Here is a 22,444-nt window from a genome sequence, read left to right as displayed (position 1 = left end):
ACCAGTTCACTTGCCTCTCTTTCAAGTGCTGGGAGAACAGACATATGATTTTGCTTCTTATCCACTGGCACACAAGCCATGCATGTTCTCCATGGAAATGACAGTCTGTTCTCACACTGCAGTATATGCTGGTTGCAGTCCTTTAGATTTCAAAACAATATGAATCAGTTTGTTTTAAAAGGAAGGTGCAGAGCTGCCAAGTTATCCATTCCAGGAGGGAGACTTTTGGCCGGTCCTGGTTTCTAAACTTACACCTTAAAGCAGTGTAGTATTTGTAGTCCATGATTCTATACATTGAAATCAGTGCTGCAGATCCCATAATGCACCAGGATGAGGTTGACAGAAATCCACGACCGGCCAAAAAGTCTATCTCCTGTAACAGGTAATTCGGCAGCTCTGAAGGTGCCGCCACCAAGTCTTATAAACCCTTGAGGTCCCTTACAGCCTTCGGGAATAATTGTATAATTGCATGGGTGCCAGTTAGTGCCTCAGTATGGAGCAGGTCTCTTCACTGTGTCCACGGAAAGGGTAGCTTGTGAGGAGTTTAGTACCCTCAATACCTTTAAAAAGTTGGTTCCTTTGCCCACAAATCTAGGGTTACCATATGGCTCCAGAAAAAGGAGGACACATTGATCCAGTCCGGGTTTTGCTTCTAGCAATGGAAGTAAAACCCAGACTGGCTCAATCTGTCCTCCTTTTCCTGGAGTCATATGGTAACCCTACACAAACGCACACTACACAAGTCAAAAGCCAACTATGCTCCGTGCTAACAAACTACTGGGGTAATCCTGTACTGGAACAGTAAGATGTGCTGAAGGCCACAGGTGAAGTAGAATGAGGAATTCCTCTTATGGAAGCACAGTATAAAGACTTGATCCAGAAGTATCCCTTGCTTGAACCCCAATTATACTCCAAAGATGCTTAAATCAGTGGTCCAGCAGCAAAATTATTTAAGAAAACAAAATGAGAAAGGTGGTGAGGAAACCAATTAAAACCAGAACTTTACAAGAAGAGTCCAAAGAATGAATCACTTGGAGAGAAGATATCAACCTCCCTGTCCATGGAGACCAGAGATATGGACACATCCAAATACAGAGAGGAAGGTAGAAAAAGTGGAAACAAAACTAGCTTTCTTCCAAAAGGAAATGGAAGAAGTAGATTCCAACGTATACATAATAGAACATGAAGCAACTAAAAGGGGATATTGAAATGTATAAAACTAAATCAGGAGACAGAAAAAAAAAGGAGATGATTGCTCTTATAGTTGTATCTTTGGAATCCCCGAGGAAGAAAGAGGTCATAAACATGATTACATTCATAAGGAGAATCTTCCTGGAATGCTTCCCAATCAATACAGAAATGGAGCCTTAGAAAATTGAGAACTTGCACAGAGAGAGGGCAGCCTGCACTGGACTAGACAAAGATGTCTAGGGCCATTGGGTTGTATTTCCAGAGAAAGGAAATACCGTGTTTCCCCGAAAATAAGACACTGTCTTATATTCATTTTTGCTCCCCAAGACTCGCTAGGTCTTATTTTCAGGGGAGGCCTTATTTTTCGGGGAAACATTGGGTCCCCTCCCCCTACCTGAGGTCGCCCCCCCCACCTGAGGTCGCCCCCCCCACCTGAGATCGCTGGCTCCCCCCCCCCTGATCGCCAGCTCCCCCCGCCCTCAGTCGCTCCCGGAACTAACCTCTTAAATGCTTCCTTTCACCATTCATCTTCGCACTCGCAGCAAGCAGCAGGGCAGGCCACTCCTTCCTTCCGTGTCCCGCCCTCGCCTGACGTAACGTAACGTCATGCGAGGGCGGGACACGGAAGGAAGGAGTGGCCTGCCCTGCTGCTTGCGGCGAGTGCGAAGGTGAAAGGAAGCGTTTAAGAGGTTAGTTCAGGGAGCGACTGAGGGCGGGGGGAGCCGCTGATCTCGGGTGGGGGGGGGTGACCCCGATGTTTCCCCGAAAAATAAGGCCTCCCCTGCTAGGTCTTATTTTCGGGGGAGGCCTTATATTTTCAAATTGCAGCAAGACCTCTACTAGGTCTTATTTTCGGAGGATGTCCTATTTTCGGGGAAACATGGTACTACCCAACTAGTAAAATATCCTCCTTAAACATCATGAACACTTGGGAGGAAATCTTCTTTCCAGACCCAGTCATTGAGAGACAGTGAAAAAGAGAACGGAAGTCTACAAATGTAAACAAGAGTTAACAAATAGGGGACTACAAGCTCCCAGCTAGAACAGCAATTTTCAAAGAAAGAAGGGGCTGTATCTAAATTATTTGATAGAGACTACAAAACATATTTCAAAAAAGATATAGTGGAATTAGAAAAGGTACAGAGAAGGGCGATGAAAATGATAAAGGGGATGGGACGACTTCCCTATGAGGAAAGGCTGAAAAGTCTAGGGCTCTTCAGCTTGGAGAAAAGACGGCTGAGGGGAGATATGACAGAGGTCTATAAAATAATGAGTGCCTTTTTTCAGCTAGAGTAGGGGATCTCTCTCCAAAATTAGGAAGTGTGGCAGGACTGGAGGAGTATCTCCTTAATGTTGCACTGGCCAGCCAACCGCAAGTAATGATTGGGCTGTGCAGGATTGCTATTTCCAGTAACAGGGGAGAACTTTCAAAGGTGGGGCAGCTTCCCCTAGGCACTTGCCTATTATACGTATTGAGAAATCTACCCCTGAGCAACTGAGATGTTAATCTCTTTGAATAACAAGATAACAATTCAATGTCATCATCTGTCCAAGCTGTTATGTAATTCCTTCTGTGTTATACATTTTGTAACTCCATTAAAAGATCTAACAAAAAAACAAAGTGAGGACCATTGTCGTAACTGCTCGCTGTGAGGTGGGGGAAGGGGTGGGGAACCGAGTTATCGAAATAGCAAAGGGTTCTGCAGGCCAAGAGCAGAGCTGTGCTTGTAAAAGTACCAACTGTTCTCACAATCTGGCTATACATTCTTCACAAACAAAACCAAAAAGAATTAGACTGAGGAATTTAACAATATTTGAAAGTCTGAATTAGAATGTTTAACTGTCTGTAATGCTATAATGTAATTCTCAACCAATAGTAGTTAACTTCTTAACTGTAAACCGCCCTGAATCCTTATGGAATCGGGAGGAATATAAATCTATGGAATAGAATAGAACAATGTAAACACTGCGAGGATTATGTGATGGAATCATCCTGCTGTCCTGCCATTACCTTCAATCTAGTCAGCTTTTCCAGAATGCCAGAAGACCAAATCTAGCAAAAAGCACAGAAGCCAGTGTCTAGCTGTACACATGACGGCAAAGGGAAATGAAAGCAACAAAGGCGCAAGTGCGAGAAGAGCCAAGTTTTCAATGCAGATTTGAATTTTTTTTCTCTGAGGATTCTAAGAAAAAAAAAATATGGTGTTCAATTCTGAGTTTTTACAGGATTGTTGTGGGAGGGGGAGTAGGAGAAGAATTGGGCTGGTCATGATTGAGAAGTTTCATTAGCTAAAGCTCAATGGCAGGGGCGTAGGGGCCAGAATATTAATTGAGGTGGGCACAAGTTACCTAGGGCATCTAATACCTTCATACCAGCCCTAGTGACAAGGGACTATGCTAGGAGGAATAATGGAGTATTCACTGTTGTAACTGCATAAAACCTAGGAATTGGAAGATGGGGACAGTGCTTTCTCTTCCAGGTTGTGGGGAAAATGCATCTCTGCCTTTATGAATCTGCCATCCCACAGGGCCTTCACAGCCTCCTCAGCAGCCACTGCAAGGCCACTGAGGAAGATGTTTTCAAAAGAAATATACGTTATGTTCACATCATTTGTTTACCATAATCTTCACTGTTTTTTGTATACCGCCATGATGCCTGTATGAATGCTGGTTTAAGAAATATCGTATATAAATAAATAATGTTTAATATTAAACTTTGTTGCGTGGCCGTTACAACCCTAAAACAAATATTGGGTATAACCTGCAGAGAATGGCAATACAACCCTAACCACTTCACTACATGCTGCAAGTGAGTGTGCTGTGCAGCTCGGGGGGGGGGGGGGGGGGGGGGGAGGGGGAAGGGAAGACATCTTGACTGGTAAACTGAATACTGTCAGCAATACTTTATTTATTTATTTATTTAGATTTTGCTCACACCTTTTTCAGTAGTAGCTCAAGGTGAGTTACATTCAGGTACACTGGATATTTCTCTCTCCCAGGAGGGCTCACAATCTAAGTTTGTACCTGAGGCAATGGAGGGTTAAGTAACTTGCCCAAGATCTTGGGGATGATATGTGGTTATAACCAAGACTCCATCATGTTTGGCTGCCTATATGGTGGCATGATGGAGACTTGACAACCAGCGTTTAAGCATGGGTGAGTGGGGCTGCATATAGTGGTGGGCGTAGATCGGTCACCTTGTTGGGCAGACTGGATGGACCACACGGGTCTTTATCTGCTGCATTGGCCGACTAGGTAGACCACCCTTCATCTTTATCTGCCATCGTAAACATTTATTCTCCGAGGACAAGCAGGCTGCTTGTTCTCACGACTGGGTTGACGTCCGCGGCAGCCCCCACCAACCGGAAAAAGCTTCGCGGGACGGTCGGCACGCAGGGCACGCCCACCGCGCATGCGCGGCCGTCTTCCCGCCCGTGCGCGACCGCTCCCGCCAGTTACTTTTTTTCCGCGACTGAGAGAGTCGTGTTTTTGCAACTCTCTCGTTTCAGCCGCCGGAATTTTCGACCGCGTTTACGCGGGTCGTCGCTCTTGGCCTTTTCGGCCTCTTCTTCTTTCGTTTCGTTTTGTTATCCAAAAAAAAAAAAAAAAAAAAGAATTTTGCGCGTGTGGAGCACGCGCTCCTCCCTTTTCCCTCGCTTTCTAGCGGGGACGCCTCGTTGCGGCCTAGTGGCCGCTCGGTCGGTTTCAATTTTCGTGGTGTGATTTTAGCCACCATTGCCGACTTTGACTTCGCCGACGCGATTTTTCCGTCGATGTCCTCGAAGGTCCCGAGTGGATTTAAAAAGTGTGGTCGCTGCGGCCGGCCGATCTCGCAGACCGACACCCACGCTTGGTGCCTCCAGTGCCTCGGGCCGGAGCACAATCTCAAGTCGTGTGCTTTGTGTCTCGGTCTCCGGAAACGGACTCAGGTTGCGAGGCAAGTTCTGCGGGACCGTCTTTTTGGAACTTGCGCCGGCCCCTCGACGTCGACCTCGACGGCATCGGTATCGAAGGCCGGTTCTTCGGTACCGGTATCGATGCCCGAGACATCGGCACCGATGGCAGCGACCCCAGGAGAACAGGTCCCGTCGGCCCGCCGGTCCGCCGGCGAGAGTGGGGTAGAGAGACCGCGTGGGCAGTCGGCCCCGGTCACTCCCTCAACTCGTGAGCCACGGGACCGAACCCTGTCGGACCCGGTACCTCGAGACCGAGGGGGATCGACCTCCTCCTCCTCCATGCCCTCCGGCACCGGTGACGTGCACCGGAAGAAGGACAAGAAGCGCCGTCACCGGGAGCCCTCGGTGCCTGAAGAGGAGTCGACGCCGAAGCGTCATCACAGAGAGGAGAGATCTCCGTCGGTGGTGGAGGTACCGACGCGTCGGGGTTCCGGCACCTCGGTGCCGTCTCCTGGCCCCCAGCAGCTTCTGGCACCGACACCCTTACCGGCCCCACCGCCTTTCTCGGCAGCGGGCCTGGACGAGTGCCTCAGAGCCATCCTTCCGGGGCTCCTGGAAGGGCTGATGCGCCAGGCTGTGCCGGCGCCGGGGGTGCTTGCGCCCTCGGCGCCGATGACTGTGGCGCCGGCGAGCTCTAGCCCGGCGCCGGGGCAGTCGACACCGCCGCCGCTTGCGGTGCCGGTCTCGACAGCCACGCAGGTGGAGTCCCCGTCGACGTCGATGGAGGGAGCTCCGTCCCCGCCGGCGCGGGAGTCCACCGCTCGACGACACCGAGGCCTCGGTGCCTCGACGTCGAGCCGGGCCCGGTACCGGACTCAGCTACATGAGCTAATGTCCGATACCGAGGATGAGGACTCGTGGGGGGAAGAGGAGGACCCGAGATATTTCTCCTCAGAGGAGTCTACGGGCCTTCCCTCGGACCCCACGCCGTCACCGGAGAGGAAGCTCTCACCTCCTGAGAGTCTCTCCTTTGCCTCCTTTGTGCGGGATATGTCTATAAGCATTCCCTTTCCCGTGGTCTCTGTGGAAGAGCCGAGGGCCGAGATGCTCGAGGTCCTCGACTATCCATCACCACCTAGAGAGTCCTCCACGGTACCGCTGCACAATGTCCTGAAGGAGACGCTGCTCCGGAACTGGGTGCGACCATTAACTAATCCCACCATTCCCAAGAAAGCAGAGTCCCAGTACAGGATCCACTCTGACCCAGAGCTCATGCGGCCCCAGTTGCCCCATGACTCAGCGGTCGTGGATTCTGCTCTCAAGAGGGCACGGAGTTCGAGGGATACCGCCTCGGCGCCCCCGGGGCGGGAGTCTCGCACTCTGGACTCATTTGGGAGGAAGGCCTACCAGTCCTCCATGCTCGTGACCCGCATCCAATCTTACCTGCTCTATATGAGCATCCACATGCGGACCAATGTGCAACAGCTGGCGGACCTGGTCGATAAGCTCCCGCCGGAGCAGTCCAGGCCTTATCAGGAGGTGGTCAGGCAGCTGAAGGCGTGCAGAAAGTTCCTGTCCAGGGGGATTTTTGACACCTGTGACGTGGCATCTCGTGCTGCGGCCCAAGGTATAGTGATGCGCAGGCTCTCATGGCTGCGTGCCTCTGACCTGGACAACCGCACCCAGCAGAGACTGGCTGACGTCCCTTGCCGGGGGGATAACATTTTCGGTGAGAAGGTCGAGCAGATGGTGGACCAACTGCATCAGCGGGAAACCGCTCTCGACAAGCTCTCCCACCGGGCGCCTTCAGCACCCGCCCCCACGGGTGGGCGTTTTTCCCGGGCACGGCAGGCTGCACCCTATTCTTTTGCAAAGCGTAGGTACAACCAGCCGGCCCGAAGGCCTCGTCAGGCACAGGGACAGCCCCAGCGCGCTCGTTCTCGTCAACAGCGTGCGCCTAAGCAGCCCCCTGCGCCTCCACAGCAAAAGCCGGGGACGGGCTTTTGACTGGATCCACGGGAACATAGCCGCCCTACAAGTGTCCGTACCGGACGATCTGCCGGTCGGAGGGAGGTTAAAATTTTTTCACCAAAGGTGGCCTCTCATAACCTCCGACCAGTGGGTTCTCCAAATAGTGCGGTGCGGATACGCCCTGAATTTGGCCTCCCTGCCTCCAAATTGTCCTCCAGGAGCTCAGTCTTTCAGCTCCCATCACAAGCAGGTACTTGCAGAGGAACTCTCCGCCCTTCTCAGCGCCAATGCGGTCGAGCCCGTACCACCCGGGCAGGAAGGGCAGGGATTCTATTCCAGGTACTTCCTTGTGGAAAAGAAAACAGGGGGGATGCGTCCCATCCTAGACCTGAGAGGCCTGAACAAATTCCTGGTCAAAGAAAAGTTCAGGATGCTTTCCTTGGGCACCCTTCTGCCAATGATTCAGAAAAACGATTGGCTATGTTCCCTGGATTTAAAGGACGCATACACTCACATCCCGATACTGCCAGCTCACAGACAGTATCTCAGATTCCGCCTGGGCGCACGGCACTTTCAGTATTGTGTGCTGCCCTTTGGGCTCGCCTCTGCCCCACGAGTGTTTACAAAGTGCCTCGTGGTGGTAGCGGCCTACCTACGCAAGCTGGGAGTGCACGTGTTCCCATATCTCGACGATTGGCTGGTCAAGAACACCTCGGAGGCAGGAGCCCTCCGGTCCATGCAGTGCACTATTCAACTTCTGGAGCTGCTGGGGTTTGTGATAAATTACCCAAAGTCCCATCTCCAGCCAACTCAATCTCTGGAATTCATAGGAGCGCTGCTGAATTCCCAGACAGCTCAGGCCTACCTTCCCGAAGCGAGGGCCACCAATCTCTTGGCCCTGGCTTCGCAGACCAGAGCGTCTCAGCAGATCACAGCTCGGCAGATGTTGAGACTTCTGGGTCATATGGCCTCCACAGTTCATGTGACTCCCATGGCTCGTTTTCACATGAGATCTGCTCAATGGACCCTAGCTTCCCAGTGGTTCCAAGCCACCGGGAATCTAGAAGATGTCATCCGCCTCTCCACCAGTTGTCGCACTTCACTGCTCTGGTGGACCATCCGGACCAATTTGACCCTGGGACGTCCATTCCAAATTCCGCAGCCCACGAAAGTGCTGACGACGGATGCATCTCGCCTGGGGTGGGGAGCCCATGTCGATGGGCTCCACACTCAGGGTCTGTGGTCCCTCCAGGAAAAGGATCTGCAGATCAACCTCCTGGAGCTCCGAGCGATCTGGAACGCACTGAAGGCTTTCAGAGATCGGCTGTCCTGTCAAATTATCCAAATTCGGACAGACAATCAGGTTGCAATGTATTACGTCAACAAGCAGGGGGGCACCGGATCTCGCCCCCTGTGCCAGGAGGCCGTCGGGATGTGGCGTTGGGCGTGTCGGTTCGGCATGCTCCTCCAAGCCACATACCTGGCAGGCGTAAACAACAGTCTGGCCGACAGACTGAGCAGAGTCATGCAACCGCACGAGTGGTCGCTCCATGCCAGAGTGGTACGCAAGATCTTCCGAGCGTGGGGCACCCCCTCGGTGGACCTTTTCGCCTCTCAGACCAACCACAAGCTGCCTCTGTTCTGTTCCAGACTTCAGGCACACGGCAGGCTAGCGTCGGATGCCTTTCTCCTCCATTGGGGGACCGGCCTCCTGTATGCTTATCCTCCCATACCTTTGGTGGGGAAGACCTTACTGAAGCTCAAGCAGGACCGCGGCACCATGATTCTGATAGCGCCCTTTTGGCCCCGTCAGATCTGGTTCCCTCTTCTTCTGGAGTTGTCCTCCGAAGAACCGTGGAGATTGGAGTGTTTTCCGACTCTCATTTCGCAGAACGACGGAGCGTTGCTGCACCCCAACCTTCAGTCTCTGGCTCTCACGGCCTGGATGTTGAGGGCGTAGACTTCACTGCGTTGGGTCTGTCTGAGGGTGTCTCCCGGGTCTTGCTTGCCTCTAGGAAGGATTCCACTAAAAAGAGTTACTTTTTCAAGTGGAGGAGGTTTGTCGTGTGGTGTGAGAGCATGGCCCTAGAACCTCGTTCTTGCCCTGCACAGAACCTGCTTGAATACCTTCTGCACTTATCAGAGTCTGGCCTCAAGACCAACTCAGTAAGGAATCACCTTAGTGCGATTAGTGCTTACCATTATCGTGTGGAAGGTAAAGCCATCTCTGGAGAGCCTTTAGTCGTTCGATTCATGAGAGGCTTGCTTTTGTCAAAGCCCCCTATCAAGCCTCCTACTGTGTCATGGGATCTCAACGTCGTCCTCACCCAGCTGATGAAACCTCCTTTTGAGCCACTGAATACCTGCCATCTGAAGTACTTGACCTGGAAGGTCATTTTCTTGGTGGCAGTTACTTCAGCTCGTAGGGTCAGTGAGCTTCAAGCCCTAGTAGCTCATGCTCCATATACTAAATTTCATCACAACAGAGTAGTGCTCCGCACTCACCCAAAGTTCCTGCCGAAGGTGGTGTCGGAGTTCCATCTTAACCAGTCAATTGTCTTGCCAACATTCTTCCCCAGGCCGCATACCCGCCCTGCTGAACGTCAGTTGCACACATTGGACTGCAAGAGAGCATTGGCCTTCTACTTGGAGCGGACACAGCCCAACAGACAGTCCGCCCAATTGTTTATTTCTTTCGACCCTAACAGGCTAGGGGTCGCTGTCGGGAAACGCACCATCTCTAATTGGCTAGCAGATTGCATTTCCTTCACTTACGCCCAGGCTGGGCTGACTCTTGAGGGTCATGTCACGGCTCATAGTGTCAGAGCCATGGCAGCGTCGGTGGCCCACTTGAAGTCAGCCACTATTGAAGAGATCTGCAAGGCTGCGACGTGGTCATCTGTCCACACATTCACATCTCATTACTGCCTCCAGCAGGATACCCGACGCGATAGTCGGTTCGGGCAGTCGGTGCTGCAGAATCTGTTTGGGGTGTAATCCAACTCCACCCTCCAGGACCCGAATTTATTCTGGTCAGGCTGCACTCTCAGTTAGTTGTTCTTCGTAGGTCAATTTCTGTTGTTTCCTCGCCGGTGCGAGGTTCCATTGACCTGGGTTCTTGTTTTGAGTGAGCCTGAGAGCTAGGGATACCCCAGTCGTGAGAACAAGCAGCCTGCTTGTCCTCGGAGAAAGGGTATGATACATACCTGTAGCGGTTGTTCTCCGAGGACAGCAGGCTGATTGTTCTCACCTACCCTCCCTCCTCCCCTTTGGAGTTGTGTTTTATACTTTATTGCTTGTCATTCAACTGGCGGGAGCGGTCGCGCACGGGCGGGAAGACGGCCGCGCATGCGCGGTGGGCGTGCCCTGCGTGCCGACCGTCCCGCGAAGCTTTTTCCGGTTGGTGGGGGCTGCCGCGGACGTCAACCCAGTCGTGAGAACAATCAGCCTGCTGTCCTCGGAGAACAACCGCTACAGGTATGTATCATACCCTTTATTCGCCTATCATAAATTACACATATATACATACATATAAGGGCAAATTTCAGAAGCCGTTTACCCAGACATATAGTTTATTTGAAACTTGTCCACCCTTCCTGCACTGATGCACGCTGTTGGTTCTTTGGATTTGTGTGGATGTCAGCATCTATTCTTTAGGTTTGACCTCAACTCTTTGCTACCTCTCTTCTCTCTCTCTCTCTCCCTCCCAGCTGCCCCTGTTTGCCACCCTTGTACAATGTCCGAACTGACAAACTCTGAGCATGCCCTTAGTGGCAGAACTCCACTCCCTGCTTGATGCAGTCTACAGAAGGGCAGGAGGGGGTGATGAGTAAGTGAATGCTTAAGCCCTAACAGGGATACATTGTTTTTAAAAGCCTGTTGTAAGCTACAGAGAATGTGTCACTCTCTTGGGTAACTCTGTACCAATGGCACAACTATGTTGGGCAGAGAGACAAGAGGCTCAAGTTGTCTGGACAGATGATGCAAGGGGAGCGATGAACGCCTGCCGGGGCTGCAGAATGCCTGTGAAAAGCAGTGGCAAACTTTTAACACATCCTTGTTCTTGGAAAACTCAAACACACAGTGGTGTCTCTCTTCACATCAGGCTGACTGGGAGGCAGCAGATGTGTTTGTTCTAAAAGAAGCTTTGTTACCACAGAATTTAACGTCACAGCCTCAACTTTTTTTTTCTGTAACCAATATTTTCTCTAGAGTGGGAGTAACGTGTCTGAAGCAAAAAGATCAAAAAGACTCCTCTGTGCAAAGGGTGATTTGAAAGAGAGTCTTATGTTTAAAAGAAAAGAGTGGTTTGACCACCCCTCTATTCAGCATAAGAGGATTTCACATCTGAAAGAATACAGTGTGCATGTGTGCACTTATGGGGTGGAGGGTTTTAAAAATATGCACTTCAAAAGGGATGGAAATCGCCTCCTAGTCACAGAAAAGACTGCTGGTCTTGGGAAGAGCAAAAGTGACCAACCATCCACATGACAGAGTAAGGGGGTACCTTGCCTGGATTGGACGAAGTGTGTGTGTGTGTGTGTGTGTATGTGATCCATGGTGACATAGCCAACCACGCATCAGGTCACTGGAGACCCTAGCATGTCCCCCACTTTTCACTAAACAGGGCTGCCAGTGTCATCAACCTCAGCTTGCTCACAAACAGGTCATTTTCCATGGAATGTAAAGTTTTTTTTTTTTTTTTTTTTTACTTTAACCATGGAGGAAGAATGGCAGCGGTGTCATTTCATGCTCTTGAAAGGCTGACTCTGTCTATGGGAATGGTAATTATAAATAGAAACTTCCCAATTGGAAAGGCATGCGTAGAGTAATTTTATCAAACTGATCCAAAATAAACTGTAATGTTCTATTGTCAGAGTCTTAAGTCCTGCTCTTCCCTCTACCTGATCCTTCACTGCTGCAGGGGTGAGTGATGGGAACGTTTACATGCTTATGGTGAATCCATGTATAAAGCATGTAATGGGGGAAAGTCTCTTTTCTGATACATACAGATGTAATGTTATTAGTAACATGGTATAATGCTAACCAGAACTGAGACAAGGTAAATGGCTCAGAGGTGGTTTGGGGACACTGGAGATGTCAGATGGCATCATGGTACAGGTAGCACTGCTGTAACATTCATCCCTCCACCTCATATGAACACGACCACACATTTCCTAACCTATTTTTGGCTTGCTGCTTTCATGCCCTACTACAACAATAAATTCAGTTACATAAGCGAAAGGAGCAGTATGAGAGAGTAAAGCCTGAGCTACTGAGGGAGGAAAGCAGATCCTGACGACCGTGTGTTTAGGGCTATGCCGAGGGCAACTGTGCCCAGAAAGGCAAGAGAAGGAAAAGACTTCACCCCTTCCCCCAACACACAAACATTATAAGCAAGAGAAGCAAGTCTCCCAAAATCCAACTGATGTTACAGCATTTTCTCCAGCAGAAAGCAATCTGTGTATCCCAGCTCCCCCCGCCTTCTGACTGCAGACTGCACCGGGGCTGCCCACAGATTCCTCGCCTCCGGCTGCAGTATAGTATGCGTGCCCACCTCCCCTGCAGAAGCTGCCTACAAACCTCGGAGCTCCCGGCTCTCCTTCATCCTCCGCACCCGCATTTTCAGCTTCAGCTGCCCCTCGTGCATCTCGGTCCAGAACTGGTCCTCGGAGGGAGAAATGGTCAGATTCAAAGGCATGCTGGGGGCGAAGAAGGGGGGATGACGACTCTTGCACCAGAAAGTGGGGAGCCCTTGCACCCCTGTGCCTCTGCACGAGTAAGCCACCCGCAGCCAGCTCCACGGAGACTATGAATGAGCTCAGCCCTCCCTGCTGCTCGGTGCTAGCTAATGGAGCAGGCACGCAGCCCACATTCCTGCTTCATCGCACAGACATGCAGCCTCCCTCCCTCCTCCTTCTGCTCTGTTGCTGCTAAGGACTGACACATGTTTTCCTCAGCTGCTTAAAGACACAGCTTCCCAGGCTCTCTGTACACAGGCCCCTGTTGCCATAAACATCATCTCTCTTTAGACGTGATCCAAAAATACGAAATTCCCTCTACAGAGATTCATATGTCAGTGACACATGTGTGCATGTATATTCCACACATGTTCAATAATGAGATGCGGATACTTGCATAATAGGGCACTCATGTGAAACATCCAAAAAGGCATCTCTATGGGGAAGTGCTAAATCTGGGGAGGAGGAGGGGGATCTGGGTATAAAAGGTGAATATATATAAAAAAAAATCGATACGCTTGTTTTCTTTTCTTTTTAAATATTAGTTCAACCTTTTAAAATTGAATTTTATGTTTATCAGCATACTGATCATTCTGAAATATAATGAAAGAAACTATTGCAGTAAACCCACACCCTGAGGACAGAATCCAATGAAAATATAAATTTCAGAGATAAAGAAAGCTTCCTACTTGCCAACAAGAAGCCAACACTTGCCAATAACAAACAATAAATTCAAGGCTTTAACAGTCGATCATCTTTTGGATCCATATGACACTCTGGATTCATGGAAAGTTTAAAAAAAAAAGGTCTTTTGTTGATCCCAGCTCATGTTATACTTACAAAGGATAAGGTAGCACCTAATGCCAAAAACTGAGACCTAAGTGCCAGAAAATTAAAGGGAACATCCCAATAGTGCAACCCCAAATTTTTTTTCACAAGAAGGAAAATCCAATCATGATCAGCTTCTAACAGCACGGTCACGGCAGCATTCTCAGCCACCTTAGATAACCCTGCTGATAAAGAATTAACTCTAGACTTTGAAGTCCCTTGCTTTACCCTTTCCCTTTTAGATGTCCACATTTGCTTTGTAGGCATGTAGGGGTCCTTTTGCAAAGCCGCGGTAAAAAGTGGGCTATGGTAGTGTGGGCATGTGTTTTTGGTGTGCGCTGGGCCACTTTTTACTGTGGCTGGCAAAAAGGCCATTTTTTTAATGGGCCGGGAAATGGGCGTGCGCAGACATTAAAACTAGCGCACGCCTACCATAGTTGCATGACAAATTCCATAACACTATTTACGGCCACTGACCTAGCAGTAAGAGCTCATGTGCTACCCCGTAGGGTAACTATGCAGTGCATGCCAACATGGCCGTGTTGCCAATTACCGTCAGGAATGCTCCCTGCGGTTGAAAATAGAAAAATATTACCTACTGTGGGATTCGGCATGCAGCAAACTTGGTATTGCGGATTTGGCACATGCTACCCATGTATCAGCCCTCCTGCGGCTTTGTAAAAGGGCCCCATAATACGCAGATAATAGAGGAAGTAGGGGAGATTCTGGAACTTCTAATATCTCACATAAATAGCTCTTAAATTTTAAACCTGATACATCATCCAAAATTAGGAAAGTTAATAACTCATATTTTGATACTTTGGTGTACTTTCCATATTCTCAATTTTCCATGTCATGGTAACGTTGTGCCTAATAAGATTCTTGAAATTATTCTTTTTTTTTTAATTTGTAAGAAGTCTTTATTGTTCATTGAAACAACACAAAGAATGCAAAATACTATCCAGCAGATTACATTTACCTTTGACTAATACAGTATTCCACTAGTGCTTTGTACAGTATAACTCATCATAGTTTCAACTTTCCGATATCAACATTTTTAAACTTCAACATTTTTGTTTTTTTTTGTTTTTTCCCCAACTTTTTAATAGAACAGAAGTTACCCTCCCTCCCGCCCCCCTACCCCTCTCCGCCAAGAAAGCACCGCTGAGCACTACCTCTTTTTTTTTTTTTTTTTTTTTAATATATTTAACTAGACACTCTTCTCTCAGACATATTAGTTCGTCAGAGCGTCTACAGGGATGTATTTCCAAACAGAGTGCCATTTCCCCATTTGTTGCTTATGCTCAGCCACCAATCTTTCCATTTCACGTACATACCTCAACTTATTAAGCCACTTAGCCAGCGGGGGAACTCCCTCCCTCCTCCATTGTGAAGCTACAACCACCCTTGCTGTACCAACCACATACTTTGCCAAAGTTTGTTGACATGATAATAAGCCTGCAATCCTAGCTGAAAATAGGAACACCTCAGGGGCCCAGGGCACTGTACACCCTATCCAAGCCTGCAGCCTGTAATGTACCGCCTTCCAAAAGGCACGGATTTTAACACAATTCCACCATATGTGTCCCATGGTACCCTCTTGGCCACACCTTCTCCAACACTTGCCAGAGGCATTTGGGAAAATCCGCCTCAATCGAGCAGGCGTGAGATACCACCGATATAATACTTTCATAGCATTCTCCTGCAGGGGTACATGGGTTGACACCTTCACAGCTGCTTTTTCTATGCTCTCCCACCCAGGGTCTCCCAAACTCGTCCCCAGCTCTCGCTCCCAGCTTTTCCTATGTACCTCGTAACTAGGCGCCTGCTTGCTTATATTATGGTACAGGGAACCTATCAATCCCCTAGATGAAGCATGTCGCTCACATATCCCCTCCAAATCTAATTTCTCACGCTGCATCACCTCCCTCACCGCCTTGCTTTTAAGGAGAGATACTAATTGACGGTATGCAAAGTCACCTCCCTCCACCCCAGGATATCTGCCCCGCAATGTATCGAAAGATACCAGCATATCAGCTTCAAATAATTGGCCCCAGGTTCTCACCCCTATCTCATACCATTTAGTAAAGATCCCCGTTACCGTCCCCGGTAAAAATAAAGGATTAAAAGCTATCGGCGTGTAGCGAGTCAATATACATTGTCTCTTAGGGAACAAACTATCCCAATAATGGAGCGTTACCGCTATGGAGGGACAAGCTCTTTCATTTATACTTCTAAAGGATTTTGGCAGCCACATTAGTGCACTCAAAGGTTTGTCACCCACAGAGTGTTGTTCTATTTGCACCCATTGGTGGTCCGGGTATTCTTGATACCATTCCAGTGCTGCTTTCCCCTGCGCTGCCCTGTAGTACCATGCAAGATTGGGTACCCCAAGTCCACCCCTTTTCCTTTCCTTATATAGGAGCGACCTTGCTAGCCTAGGACGCTTTCCTGCCCAGACGAATCGCACCAACCTGTCTTGTAAATTAGCTAAGAATCGCCTGGGCATTATCACAGGCAGCACCTGGAAAAGGTATAACAGTCTTGGCAAGACATTCATTTTAAGAATAGCTATCCTGCCAAACCATGATGTTCCCAAATCTCCCCACCTCTCTAGATCTTCCCTGATAATTTTACCCAACCCCTTATAATTTGCATTAAAGAGCTCCGAAGGGTCCCTAGTCAGATTCACCCCCAGGTATTTTAAATGTTTGTGGGCCCACCGAAATGGAGATGAAATCTTTAAAGACTCCACCACATCCTCCGGAATTGTCACATTCAGGGCCTCAGATTTTGCCATGTTGACCCTAAATCCAGACACCTCTGAATACTGCTGTATCATGTGTTCTAAGTGCGGGAATGTGGTCAAGGGTCTAGTGACGAACAATAATACATCATCTGCAAATAAGGCCAATTTATGTGTTCTATCCGCTATCTTAGCTCCCGAAATATCAGGATCAGACCGCACACGGGCTGCAAAAGGCTCCATTACCATTGCAAATAATAAGGGAGACAAAGGGCATCCCTGCCTAGTACCTCTATGTAAATTGAATAAGTCTGAATTTCCTCCATTGACCCGAACACAGGCCTTAGGGAACTCGTAAAAGGCCCGAATCCAGCTACGAAATTGTACTCCAAACCCCATATTTTCCATCACCTTATACATGAAGGGCCAGTGAACCCGATCAAAGGCTTTTTCCGCGTCGAGGCTTAAAAGACATAACGGCTTCTGATTGTTTTTTGCCAAGTTCATTATATCCACCGCCCTTCTAATATTGTCCATCGCCTTTCGGTACTGAACAAAACCCACTTGGTCTGGATGAATAAGTACTGGCAAAATAGGGGCCAGACGGTTCGCCAGTACCTTAGCCAATATTTTGACATCTGCATTAAGCACAGAAATAGGTCTATAGGATCCGCATTCAGAGTGATCTTTGCCTGGTTTAGGCAAGACCGCTATCCATGCCTCCATCATTGATTGAGGTAATGACCCCCCTCTCCCCACCTGATTAAACAAATCTGCTAGGAGCGGAGCTATTTCAGGGGCAAACTGCCTATAGAACTCATTGGGCAACCCATCAAGCCCGGGCGATTTATGTGAGGGGAGACTACTAATTGCTTCCTGGATTTCCCCGGGAGTAATTGGCTCATCTAACATTGTCTGCTGCTGGTGACTCAAAGAGGTAAGTTCACTATCCTGTAAGTAATGATCTATCAATTCCATCGAAGGGTTAAGCTCCTGGGCATATAGATCTTTATAAAATTCCCCAAATCTGTGTCGTATTTGTTCGGATGTACTTAAGGTATCTCCTCCACCATCTCGAATCTTTATGATATTCCGCTCAACTTTTTGCCTGCGCAACTTAATGGCGAGGAGGCGCCCTATTTTGTTAGCATATGCATATGAGCTCACCCTATTCTTTGCCTGTAGCATGCTTAGGTGTTCTGAATATATGGAGTCAAGGCGCATTCTCTGGGAATTAAGTTCTCTCAGAACCCTAGCTGCGCCAGTAGCCTTATGCTGCTCCTCTAGCAAACGAATGCTTTCCAGGCATTCCGCGATCTGCGCCCTACGAGCTTTCGATTGTCTACTGGCCAATTGTAGGAAATATCCCCGGGTCACTGCCTTCATAGCATCCCATATTATACTAAGCTGGGGTCCTGAGCCTAGATTAAATTCAAGATACTCTTTCAACACTTGCTTGTATCCATCCACCACTGTCCCCTCCCGCAGAAGACCAGTATTCAGTGTCCATCTTTTATTTTTTTTTTCGGCCCTAATATTTGGTAGAGTCACCCATATGGGGGCATGATCCGACAGAGTCACATTACCTATCCCTGCTTCAGGACCATGCTCCACCAGGGTTGCATCCACAAATATATAGTCAATGCGTGAATAAGATTTATGTACTGCGGAGTAAAATGTATAGTCTCATACCCTCTGATGTTTTACCCTCCATAGGTCCACTGTGCCCAGCGAAAGCGCCAAAGATTTCAAGGCCAAAGATTCCCTATGACCCTCGCCTCTGGGGAGCCCTGAACGATCTATGCTCGGGTTCATCACTGTATTAAAGTCCCCCCCTATTACTAGTGAGCCCTGCGCAAAAGTAGCCAAGGAATTTCTAACCTTCCCCAGGAACCCAACCTGTCCCGTGTTAGGCGCATATATAGAGGCCATGGTTAAATCCACATTATCAATCTTGGTATGCATGAAAATATAGCGTCCACCCACATCCCGTTTTACCTTAAGAACCTGCGCCCCAACCGCAGCGTGAATCAAGATCGCAACTCCTCCTTTCTTTGACCCATTTGCTGATGCACAATACACTACTGGGTACTCTGGATGGGAAAGAAGCCTTTCATGTCTACCCACCAAATGCGTCTCCTGCAGGAGAACCACATGTGGTCTATGCTGCTTTATTTCCTTATAAAACTTTTGCCTCTTCTGAGGCATGTTTAGGCCCTTTACATTATAGGAGAGAATTTTTAAGTCTATGTCAATCACCGTAGTTTGTAATAAAGCTGTTCTATCGCACCCCTGCATGATATCTCTATACAGTGCCTTAATGCAAAATATATTCCCTGCATACCCAGCAGTGCCCCTCTCTCTCCCTTATTTTCCCATATCTCACTATCCCCCCCTCCCTCCCACCCCCCCCCTCCCTCCCACCCCCTCCATTCACACCAATTGGAAGACCAATGTCCTCCAAGTGGGTCTTTGGGAAGTTATTCACCCACCACATAGTTCCCAAACCCACATCCATCCCTCCCCATCAATATCAGCTCATTCACGATCCCACTTAATCCTCACCCTTACATCTTTCATTACTATGCCCTCCTTTCAATTTACCGTTTCAACGTTCTTCAAAATCATACATTTTAAGGTTGTTGTCAACCCTACCATCAATGTTCAGAGTCAACTGGCATTTGCAGCAATGCCTACCCAACAAGGTAATCTCCTGGAAGCATGTCCCCAGTGTCCCGATCCAGCTTGCTTCAACGCTTCTGGTTATTATGCCTTGCGGGTCCCGGGGTTCTCTGCCATCGCTGAAGCCTCGTCTTGGTAGCTGGCGCCATCACTCCAGGTGCAGTCTTTGTGGACACCATCTCATCTGCGTGCAAGGCGTCCCATGCCTCTTGAAGAGTTTGCACCCGATATTTGGTGCCTTTCAGAGAGAAATTTAATGAGAAGGGGAAGCCCCATCTATATTGTATCTGTTGTTTGCTCAAAACTTCCAGCGCCGGTCTCATCAGCCTCCTCATCTGGAGCGTGAATAACGAGAGGTCCTGATAGACCTGAACCAGGGCTCCACCATACTCCAGGCTCTTTGTCTTCCTAGCTGAGGCTAAAATTCTCTCCTTAATCTCATACTTGTGAAATCTCACAATTATGTCCCTTGTCTGCTGCTCTTTTCATGCTCCAAGAGCTCTGTGCGCTCTGTCCAGCTCGCATCTCATTTCATCTGCCTCAGAGCCCAACAAAGTAGAGCATAATGTATGCACTATTTCTGCCACGTTCTCTGTGTCTCCACCCTCTGGGACTCCTCGGAAACGGAGATTATTTCTTCGTCCCCTGTTTTCGATATCATCTAGTTTATATTGCAGGAGCTCATGTTTTTGTTCCATAGTCTGTAACATATTAGTGTGCTTATCAATCAGTTCAGCGTGCTCATCTAGTTTTAACTCTGCCTCCTCCACTCTACCGCCCAATTCTCTGAGGTCCGCGCTGAGCGTATCCATGCGCTCTAAAATTTCTACTTTTGACTGCTTAATCTCCGACTGAATCGTAGCAGTTAACTTGCGGAGCTCAACGGACAGTCCTTTCTTGGAAGGGGGGGCTCGCGTCTCAGCCATAGATAACGCTGAGTCTGAATCCGACGGAGACCCGCGCTCCGGGGATTCGCGGTGTCTGGAGGCCTTACTCGCCACGCTTTTCTCCGCTTTTTCCATCTCCTTTTTCCGGGTCGAGGCCGCTTTACTCATAGCGTCTGTATGTCAGGAAGTATTTTCTTACAGTTTCGCAATTTTTATCGCCGTTTGGATCGTGTTATTTCCAATTTTACAGCTTTGGGGAAGAGAGCTGTGAATTCAGGCTACCATGCCGTCGGCTGACGTCACTTCCTCCTTGAAATTATTCTTAACAGATTTTACATATTCTACAACTTTAACCATAGTTAGAGCATGATTATTTAATGTGGGGGAACTAGGACTTACCCCTTTTGCTGCCAACAACAAATAAATTTCCCCAACTCCCCTCATCACCACCCCCACCCAAACATGACTAGTGTAATATTAACTTACACAATAACAACAACAGTAGAAACATCAATGAATGAACACAATCAAGTAAATGGTAATAAAAAGCCACAGCATTGTTTATTGCAAATTAAAATAAGTACTAAAGATTCCACACCCAAACTCAAAATAAATTATGCTTAACATTTTACTAGTCCAAAGAAAATCTACGTCCCCAGGTAGCTAGTATCTTAAACCAGTAACACTCATCTAGGCCCCGCCCTCATCAGCTAAGGCTTAGGAAGCATCCATGGATCACCATGCCCTGCCACTGAGTCAAAATGACCAAAATTATAATACCTTAATTTTAACTGCCTGGTAAAATTAAGGTTCAACCACATGACTTAGCTGAAGTGTATCGCTAGCTGTGACAACCGTGAAGGAAGAGGAAAGGAATTGCCAAAGGTATGAGACTACTAATAAAAAACAGATAACAACTGAAGGGGGAGGATGGGTGGGAACGCCACCTCTGAGGAGCAGGAACAAAGTCTGACCCTCAGAGGGGATGGCTTAAATATGCACTTCCTCTCCCCTCCCCTGACACCAAACCTACCAACAATGAAGAGTGGTTTTCATGCCAAGGCCAAATTTAAACATAAACCTCAGCCTTGATTGTCCCTCTTCAATTGTAGCCCCTCTCTGAAACCAACAGCCAGCCCCCATTAAGGGCAATGCTCTCGGGACAGGACTTTGGTCTTTGATCAACCTTTTGCCCACAAGAGCGTTAATTTTATATTCTGCTTTCAATGATGCCACGCTGCAACTCTAACTTACCAATCACCAATTTTTCCAGCCTAGCAAAGGCTTTCAATATTACTCCCACAGAAGTGTCTTCTATTGCTTGAGAAACTTTGCCTTGCTTAGTGTCATTTGGCACAACAATAGCTTTTTTAGATGTGTCATTCAAACCACTCTGTGCAAACTGGTCAATAGATTCAACTTTGGTTGACAACTGGAACTGTTTTGGCCATGCACTACTGTTGTTTCTACCGCCTCTTCAGGATAAATAGAATCACATGAGGAAGAGCCAGGTGCTTGAACACGGTCTCCCAACCGACAAATACCTTCCACAGACTTCCAGGCTGCAAGTATACTTACTTCAAAGCTAATATCAAAACCGATCACATTATGATCACTGTTATCAAACGGCCCCAGCACCATTACTTCCCACACCAGATCATTCTAGACACATGATCTGGTGTGGGAGGTAATGGTGTTGAGGCCGCTTGATAACAGTGATCATAATATGATCGGATTTTATATTAGCTTTGAAGTAAGTATACATATGATAAAATGAGAAGAACAGTGAAAAGAAAACTTAGAGGAGAGACTGCAAGGGTCAAAAATTTATATCAGGCGTGGATGCTGTTCAAAAATACCATCCTCGAAGCCCAGGCCAAATATATTCCGCGTATTAAAAAATGAGGACGGAAGACCAAACGACAGCCGACGTGGTTAAAAAGTGAGGTGAAGGAAGCTATTAGAGCTAAAAGAAAATCCTTCAGAAAATGGAAGAAGGAACCGACTGAAAATAATAAGAAACAGCATAAGGAATGCCAAGTCAAATGTAAAGTGCTGATAAGGAAGGCTAAGAGGGACTTCGAAAAAAAGATTGTGTTGAAGGCAAAAACACATAGAGGGGCATAATCGAACGGGGCGCCCAAGTTTTCCTGAGGACGTCCTCGCAGGACATCCCCGCGAAGGGGCGGGGAAACTTGTATTATCAAAACAAGATGGGTGTCCATCTTTCGTTTCAATAATACGGTCGGGGACGCCCAAATCTGGAAATTTAGGTCGACCTTAGAGATGGTTGTCCCCGGTTTTCGGTGATAATGGAAACCGACGACGCACATCTCAGAAACGACCAAATCCAAGCCCTTTGGTCGTGGGAGGAGCCAGCATTTGTAGTGCACTGGTCCCCCTCACATGCCAGGACACCAACTGGGCACCCTAGGGGGCACTGCAGTGGACTTCACAAATTGCTCCCAGGTGCATAGCTCCCTTACCTTGGGTGCTGAGCCC

At 48.3% G+C, this 22,444-nt stretch overlaps 1 protein-coding gene across 2 annotated transcripts in view; it reads right to left on the bottom strand.

The window, feature by feature from the left end:
• Positions 1-22,444, bottom strand: part of DUSP8 (dual specificity phosphatase 8) — a 186,283-nt gene that overhangs the window by 20,505 nt on the left and 143,334 nt on the right. Inside the window, exon 1 of one of the 2 annotated variants that reach the window (XM_030201240.1) lies at positions 12,642-12,894. The exons of the other annotated variant lie outside the window; for it this stretch is intronic. Within the exon in view, the coding sequence (XP_030057100.1) occupies positions 12,642-12,759 (118 nt within the window). The 5' untranslated portion in view covers positions 12,760-12,894. Of the gene's footprint in view, positions 1-12,641; positions 12,895-22,444 lie in introns of those variants that run through there. 2 annotated transcript variants of the gene reach the window in all.

Source organism: Microcaecilia unicolor, chromosome 4, assembly GCF_901765095.1.
Source record: "Microcaecilia unicolor chromosome 4, aMicUni1.1, whole genome shotgun sequence".
Classification (NCBI taxonomy): domain Eukaryota; kingdom Metazoa; phylum Chordata; class Amphibia; order Gymnophiona; family Siphonopidae; genus Microcaecilia; species Microcaecilia unicolor.
Note: the sequence above shows the minus strand (reverse complement) of the source record. Positions and strands in the feature narration are given on the sequence as shown.